Source organism: Momordica charantia (genome assembly GCF_013281855.1).
Source record: "Momordica charantia cultivar OHB3-1 chromosome 9 unlocalized genomic scaffold, Mcharantia_2.0 BLBB01000009.1, whole genome shotgun sequence".
NCBI lineage: Eukaryota > Viridiplantae > Streptophyta > Magnoliopsida > Cucurbitales > Cucurbitaceae > Momordica > Momordica charantia.
The window spans coordinates 13,119,440-13,126,939 of record NW_028275167.1 but is presented as its reverse complement, the minus strand read 5'-3'; the positions used below and the strand labels follow the sequence as shown (position 1 = coordinate 13,126,939).

The 7,500-nt window shown below is 46.7% G+C and overlaps 3 protein-coding genes across 3 annotated transcripts in view; 1 reads left to right on the top strand and 2 right to left on the bottom strand.

Moving 5' to 3' along the window:
- Positions 1–18: 18 nt before the first annotated feature.
- On the bottom strand, positions 19–2,229 carry LOC148208992 (Ribosomal protein S12/S23 family protein). Its single transcript, XM_088117118.1, has one exon. It carries the CDS (start codon positions 2,227–2,229, stop codon positions 1,852–1,854), a length of 378 nt encoding a protein of 125 aa, XP_087973244.1. The 3' UTR covers positions 19–1,851.
- A 48-nt stretch (positions 2,230–2,277) lies between these two features.
- On the bottom strand, positions 2,278–4,767 carry LOC148208991 (NADH:ubiquinone/plastoquinone oxidoreductase, chain 3 protein). The gene has a single exon (XM_088117122.1). It carries the CDS (start codon positions 2,632–2,634, stop codon positions 2,278–2,280), a length of 357 nt encoding a protein of 118 aa, XP_087973248.1. The 5' UTR covers positions 2,635–4,767.
- A 1,113-nt stretch (positions 4,768–5,880) lies between these two features.
- LOC111025687 (NADH-ubiquinone oxidoreductase chain 2) overlaps positions 5,881–7,500 on the top strand; it is a 9,515-nt gene continuing 7,895 nt past the window's right edge. Inside the window, exon 1 of the mRNA XM_022303582.2 lies at positions 5,881–7,500. This exon is cut by the window's right edge and continues 7,895 nt beyond it. The gene's annotated coding sequence lies outside the window, so the exon portion shown is untranslated.

Sequence of the window (7,500 nt, the reverse complement as noted above, 5' to 3'; positions counted from 1 at the left end):
AAATAAAGGACCAGGATCTCCTATGAAATAGAAAAGATTATTCATACATAGCATAGTCCAAGCGGACCCACTTAAAATCTTTACTGAACTATGACCGGCCATCATATTAGCAAATAAACGTATTCCTGAGCTTAATGCGCGAAAACAATGAGGGATTAGCTCAAGGAGTACTAAAAAAGGTGCTAATGGCAGTGGGACTCCTGCGGGTAATGAGAAACTTAAAAAATGAAGCCCATTTCTTTGAAATCCCACTATAGTAATACCAATAAAAAGAGAAAATGAGAGACCCAAAGTAATGAGAAAATGACTTGTAACTGTGAAGCTATAAGGTATCATACCCTGGGGATTACGAAATAACGAAAAAGTAAAAGTGACCGAGATGCGAGGGAAAAACTTTTGTTTAACATTTCCGGAAAGACCACCTATTTGTTCGTTTACCAGGTTCGGCACGAAATCATAAATAAGCTCTACCAAGGATTGCCAAGCATTTGGTACTGAGTTTCCTCCTCCGTTTTTAGTAACAAAATGAACCAGAAGTAGGACCAAACTGAGAGTTAGCAGCATAAACAAAGATGGATTTGTGAATGAGAAATAAAAGTTTCCTATATTCATAGGAATCAATGGGAGAATGGCAAATTGCTCAAGTGGGCTGTTGGGCGTAATCGTAAGAAACACTTTTCATTTCATCCCTGTAGTTCCGCTTCTTGCTCGAAAAATGAAGAAAGACTTGTCGGAAATCGCCGGTTGGGTTGGTCCAACCAAGAAAGGCATGGGAGTCTTTGGGCATTGCTGAGGATAAAAGAAGACTGAAATGGCCTATTGATTGAAGCTCTACGCTGTGGAATCGTCCGGGTCCCAGGGAGCGTTCGGGTTTAATCCTTTGAGTTCAAGGAGGGAGGAAGGCTTTATAAAAGCGGCTTTTGACATTCTCAATCGCCTTCATCGCCCTGGAGAGGAATCTTAGGTCGCCTCTCTTCTTCTCCAAGAGAACATTGATTGCCAGCCCCACATCTGACTCTTCATCCACTGGAATGGAACGACGATTCACGAGCTCGGCGGCCTTTTGCTTTAGCTCTTCGGCCCGAGCCTCAAAAAGGTGAATTTGCCGTTCCACCCCCCGATACTCCTTGGAAGACATTAGCCGGCGAAAGGCCTCCCTTTCCTGTTCACTCAACCTTTCTCTGAGGTTGAGCCCAACCGGGCGGACCTGATGATCCGCAGGAGGCTCCACGGGAAGCTGCTGCGCGACCTCTGGCGCGACTATCTTAGTCGCGGGATCGGCCCCGCCTAAGGCGGGTGCACGGGAGGGCGAAGGCGAAACAAAAATAGAATGGACTTCTTCGCCTTCCTTCATGTCGTAGCCTTAGCTTATCGACGGGTCTTGCATTAGATACATACAGCATTTTCTTTGACTCATGCCTTGGAGAAGAACGTTCTTTGTTTGAGTTTGAAGTCGTTACCTTGCGGGAGCCACCTGGGCGAGACCCTTCTCTCCTTTTTTGATTATTTCCATATGGTATGTTGAATCACTTGTGAAGTCGACTGAACGTCGACCGTGTCTGCTTCAACTTCACCCGTCACTCGTGTCGTGTAGTGTAGCAAGACTAACAAGTGGTCAACTGAATTTATGAACGAGCAACTATTTATTAGTTGCAATACCTTTCTCTTTTTTGATTCTTCCTCCACTCACCTCCACGGGCGAATGGAGTCTAATACACTCTTTCTTGGCTAGTGTAGTAGACTCCATGAGAGGTCATTCGGAAGGGCTCCGTATAGTTCGATTTTGGGGCGTAACATTGTGGTTGTTCCCTCGACTGACCGAGAAAAACAAGTGAAAGAGGCATCTTCCATTCATATCGATTTTGGTTTTTCTGCACCATATTTAGATCTGCCTCTTCTTCGATCCGGAATTCCCAGCAAATCCTTGACTCCTCGAATACAATGGGATTTCACACCTGGCGAATCTTTCACTCTACCTCCTCTTATTAACACCATAGAATGTTCCTGCAAATTATGACCTTCGCCCGGAATGTGAGCAAATATATCATGTCGATTGCTCAACCGTACTTTGGCTATCTTACGTGGAGCTGAATTAGGTTTTTTCGGTGTTCTCGTTGAAACACGCGGGCGTACTCCTTGCTTCTGGGGACATTGATCCGAAGCTCGAGTACGGTCCGTGCGCCGTTTTTCTTCTCTACCATGACGAATCAATTGATTTAATGTAGGCATCGCTCTTTCCTTTGTCCTTCCCCCCTCTTTTTGCCCTCTCACTAGTGATTACTCCCGATCCGAAGCACCCCTTTTCCATTCATAGAGAAATCCAATCGTCAAAATCAATAAAAAGGCCATCATGGACCAAGATCCAAACAGATCAATCTTGTTGAGAGGTACTGCCCAAGGAAAGGAAAAGGTTACTTCCGGATCAAGGATAATAAATAAAATGGAAACAAGATAAAATCGTATATCGAAACGACTTCTGGCATCACCGGAAGGATCGAAACCACATTCATAGGCCGACAATTTTTCTGGATAGGTTGAACTATTGGAAGCAAATGGAAAAGGAACACCGAGTGGGATCAAAGAAACTAGCGGACTGATCACTAAATAGATACAAATAGGTGCAAATTCTGACATCACCACAGCCCACTTGGTTCTTTCGCTCCTTTCTCGCGGAGCGGCATACCGAAAAAGAAAAGAAGAAAAAGCCCATTCCGAAACCTTCACTATCAAGTGAAAGATAATGAAAGAAATTCCAATGAGAAATTTAGGAACCCGGATGAAGATCAGAAAAAAGCAGCACTCAAACGAGGCGGGGGATCCATGTGAAGCAGACCGACAATCAGATAAGGAGAGATTCAATCAACCTCAGAGAGGAAAACTAGGGATTCCCGCATAATCAGGTAGCCGGAATCGCGGCAATGAAATCTCGAAACACACAACCACAACAATCAAATAGAAAGACTACGGCGAAAGCACAACCGCATCTCCGCCATGTTGCACAGCCGGAACACAGACCCAAACTCACGAATCCCCTGATTCTAAGATTAGATATCAGTTAGTTCAATGATAGGTCTTTAACAAAGAAAAATAAAGAAATAAATACCTGCCGCATCTTACATATATGAAATTTGCACGATTTTCCCGTTTTTGAACATCACTGAGATAGGCTTTTCCCCGAACCATTGACTGACCCTTGTTCGGGAGGGAGAAGTTTATTCATTCAATGGAGCTTTCTTTGTTTGATCTAGTAAGGGGGGTGTTAGAAATAAGCCACCGCCCGACGAAACAGCGGTTTACAACAGAGCGACCCGGGACATCGAGCGAAGAGCTCCAATGCGCGTATTCGGAGCTACGCGGATGCCGTAGTCGCAGAAGCCGGATCAACATCATGACAACGGCATTCTGGAAACTGTTGGGCCAGCCACAATTGGTGTAATGTCTGGGTGCGTATGGCGGTACACTGAGAGCACCTTTCAAGTCGGCTGACAAAGAAAGAAAAAAGGGTTTCGTCGTCTTTTTCCCGCTTTCACCTTCGATTGCGAAGGGATTTGAGACCGGTTTTCAATTCGCTTCTCTCTCTCCGGCGAGGTTTGAACTTCGCGTGGTGGGAAGGCCTTTGCAATTCGCATCTTCCTGTCCAGCAAAGAAAGTGAAGGGGAGCGGACAGCAAGTTGGAGGACGCTGCAGAACCGCGTGATTGATCCATCTGCGCCATTCCCTAATTGAAGCAAGTTGGAAAGCCTTCAGAGCCTCAGCCCCTACCTTTCTATTTCAAAAAATGAAAGCTGACTAGCAATCGCTCGTTTTTCTTATTAGCATGGGATTGGATGTTAATAATGAAAGACAGAACATCTATTAGAAGGCAGGCAATCCCCGGGGAATTCCTATCGATTTCCGATGGATAACAATCCATCTTTCTCGCTTTCGCTCTTTTTCCCAATCAATCGCGAGGGTTCCGGGCATGAGAACGCAAGCGCCGGAATCGAACAAAACGTCTGAACGTCCGAGGACGAAAGAAAAATGCTTCGCGGGGAACTCGTTTCATGTCGGCGTATTCGTGCCGGTTAGACGTCGGCCATGAAATCCATCACTATACCGAGCAGATCACGGGCATTCACATCTCGGTCAAACGGAACTATGCGCGATTCGCGAGAGAATCGCCTTCAGCAAGGTATGGCATTCAGGGTCTGAACGCGGGGAGAAATCTTTCTTCATAGATACAAGACATTCGTTGCTGATCTAAAAAAGATCTTATCCCTTTCAAACAAAGGGCGTTAGCGGACGTTTTTCATTCTTCACCCGGTCCAACGTAGCGTTTCCAAAGTCAAAGTCAACCTAACCGGTTACCTTTGGAAACGCGCTAAAACAGGCCTCTCTATAGGTTCGCCTTTCTAATCGTTTCGAATATTCTAGTATATAGTTTTAGCCAGATCGTCTGAAGCATGAACAGAATCACCTTTGTTCCGAAGGCCTAGCGAGTTAAGCGAGTTCCTTTTTTTTTCAAAGGAGGTCCTTTTCTTTCTCCGGACCGATGACTCGCTTGTTCAGTACTGCTAACTATTATAGGAGGAGTCCCCTCGAGACTACCAGTAGTTTCGGTTGTAGAATCTCGTGCAAGTTAGGTTGTGGTTGTATTGGCTGCAAGCGGAACGTAGGCGCTTTAGGTGTGTGTTGACCATGCACTCTCGCGGAATGGAATGTCGTATGTATGATAGAGGTGGTGTGGTGATTGACCTCAATGCTAATGGTTATCCCCAAGGTTCAACGAATGAATAAAGCTATGATCGTACCCGGATAGAGATGATGGTCTTCCTCTTCTGTCTCCAAGCCGGCCATAATAGAATAGATAGGCGAAGCAGCCAATAGCTGTCTGTTCTCGCCTATCGATAGATAGTAGGTTGCTTCCAAGCTCAAACCATTGGAAACGGAATTGCTACTTTCTTCTTGTTATTGAGAGAGTGGTATTCTCCACCCCTGTAAAAGAAAGTCTAGGGAGAGAACTGGAAGAGAGAAGGAAAAAGAGCAAAGGATTTACAAGTCTAATGGGAGAAGAATGGCTGACCTTTTGAAAGAATACAAGGATGCCTTCCAGACTCCAAAATCTAACCCAAGCGGTCTAACCCCCGGGGCGGACCCCAACCGAAAGGCGCTAGACGGACTAACGGCAAGCGAGATAAAGAAAGCAGCTGGCCCTATGTGTAAAACCTTGCCGCGGGAGAGTCTTTCTCCAATGAGAATCCAGAAAGTTTTTGGGCAAGACAAGAAAGGAACTCGCCCTTTGTTTGAAAGGGATAAGAGCGGATTGCTGGCGATGACTTGGTGAAGGGAATCTATGAGAGAAGGTTCTCGAACCGGGTTCCAACCGAATAGAGCGCGGAGCCAACGAGTTCAGTCGAACAGCGTAACGAGTCTAAGGGCGGAATCAAGCTTGAAAGGAATGGGCGTAGGCTTAATAGTGAACGCAGACCGCTTCTCGATATGAAATCAATGACTTAAAAGACAGATGCCGAGAGAAAGAGTTAGACTTCTATATTGCGTTGCGAAGAGAGATCGAAGACGAAGATTTTCTGACGCAGTGTGGGCACTGGATGGAAAAGACAGAGAAGAGAACAACCCACCGGAAGGGCATACCTCAGGAGCACCCCCGGGAAACATCGAGATGCACGAAGCCGACCTATATCTCGAATCGAAAGAAAAATGCAGGAAAGGAAAATTAAATATGAAAGAAAAAAGATGCTTTGGGAGTGTGAGATACGCGGACGGGGAGTACGCAGCCGAACAACCGCAGGAGCTTCCAGCAGTGATAGCTGCCCCCACCAGATGGGCCGCCCAAAACCTGGAGCTAACATTTCAATCGGAAATCCACGTCGGATCGCGGCGAGACGAAAAAGGCAGACTGAAGCGGAGGATCACAAAATGCAACACAACAAGGGGCAAACCAAGCGCTTGCGCGAAAGAAGAAGCGAATCAATCAGAATGGAGACATGGAGAAGAGGCGAAAGAGAGATTTTCGAGCCTGCAAGCTGCAAGCAACAACGGCGGAAAAGCCGTTGCGCGCTAGCTTGTAGTTTAGGGGTCTCGTAGGGGTGCCCTTTTCGAAAACGGATATCGTTTCTAAGGTAAGCTTTTTGGAACCCTAGTTTTGGAGTTTTCCCCAACCTATACCTTACTAATAAATAAAAAGGAGCTTACCTTTTTCAGCTGCATTGCACTGCCGCATAAACAATGGATCCGCTCGCAGGGCTGGATGAGCCACCTTCTATCTGGCCTCTGTACTAACTAGTAGTGGAGTGGCTTGCTACTTTCAATCATCAAAGGAAAATGGAGCAAGGCAAGGGAGAAAGAAGTTGTCCCCTCTTCTATGGTAACCCGCCGCCGGTCATGACGAGTGCTCCGCCCGCCACCGCATATGTAGAAAAAGAGGGAGCGGGGAAGGAAGAACAACCGTTTGACTTTGGCACATGAGGTGGCGGGTTTGGCTAGGTAACATAATGGAAATGTATCGGACTGCAAATCCTGGAATGACGGTTCGACCCCGTCCTTGGCCTCGGGGAGTGGCGAGCAGCACGGAACTCTCATTAAGAAAAGGGGGCTTTCCTTTGTTGGAAATCCAAAGACAACATTCTGGAACTTCCAAAAACCAAAGAAATGCAAGATGCATGAGAAGGAGCTTTTTACGTAACGCTTCAATAGAATGAATTCGGTAAGGGTCGAATACGCCCCATGGTCGATCGAAGGTCCTGTGCCACTTTCACTCCAATCTATCTTACCTTCAATCCATCTTTGTTTGTCTAGCCAGCTCATAACCAAATGTTAGACCAGGCTGACACAACCGAATTCGTTTTGGTTGAGGAAAAGAAAAGGAAACCCCAGCGACCAAGCACTTCCGCCCCCAAAAGCGGAGACCGAACAACCGCCAAGTTGTCGAGGACACGTCTGAAGAGGAGGCGGGCGCCCTCTAAGTTTACCACCCTACCCACTAATGGACTATGAGGGGGCAGGCGAACGGGAACCTACCGAGAACCCGAACCGCTTGACTGACTGGCCCCTGAATACTCAATTTCATTAGGGTCGAGGATGGATGAAACCAATCATCAGTGCAAATCGCGCAAGCGAAGCCGGGAAACGGACCGCTGCGCAACGACTAGGACTCGTGTCCGAGGAGTTTTGAGCGTGAGCTACCACTCATGCAGCGGCAAAGACCCGCAACTCTCGAAGAGGAAGAGGCCACCAACCGCCCGAATCACTGTAGCAAACCCTCCCTTTACTCAATGGATAGCGCTTTTATCCTCTTTCAAGAGAAAAAAGAAGAAATGAGGGAGAAACTAGTGATGATTGCCATGAATGCAGCCTTCGAGGACGTGTACAAGAAGGTCTTTGCCGATTCCTATCAACATGGTGCACCTCTCAGTAGAGGGGCCCGTGGAGACTTTGACCGAATGAATAGGGATCAATTTCTCGACATTTTTATTGAGGAAGAGAATCCAGGATGAACGCTTT

What these genes read in the sequence shown, in the direction of transcription:
- LOC148208992 (XM_088117118.1), bottom strand. Translation starts at nt 2,229, where the DNA reads ATGCCTACATTAAATCAATTGATTCGTCATGGTAGAGAAGAAAAACGG.
- LOC148208991 (XM_088117122.1), bottom strand. Translation starts at nt 2,634, where the DNA reads ATGTCAGAATTTGCACCTATTTGTATCTATTTAGTGATCAGTCCGCTA.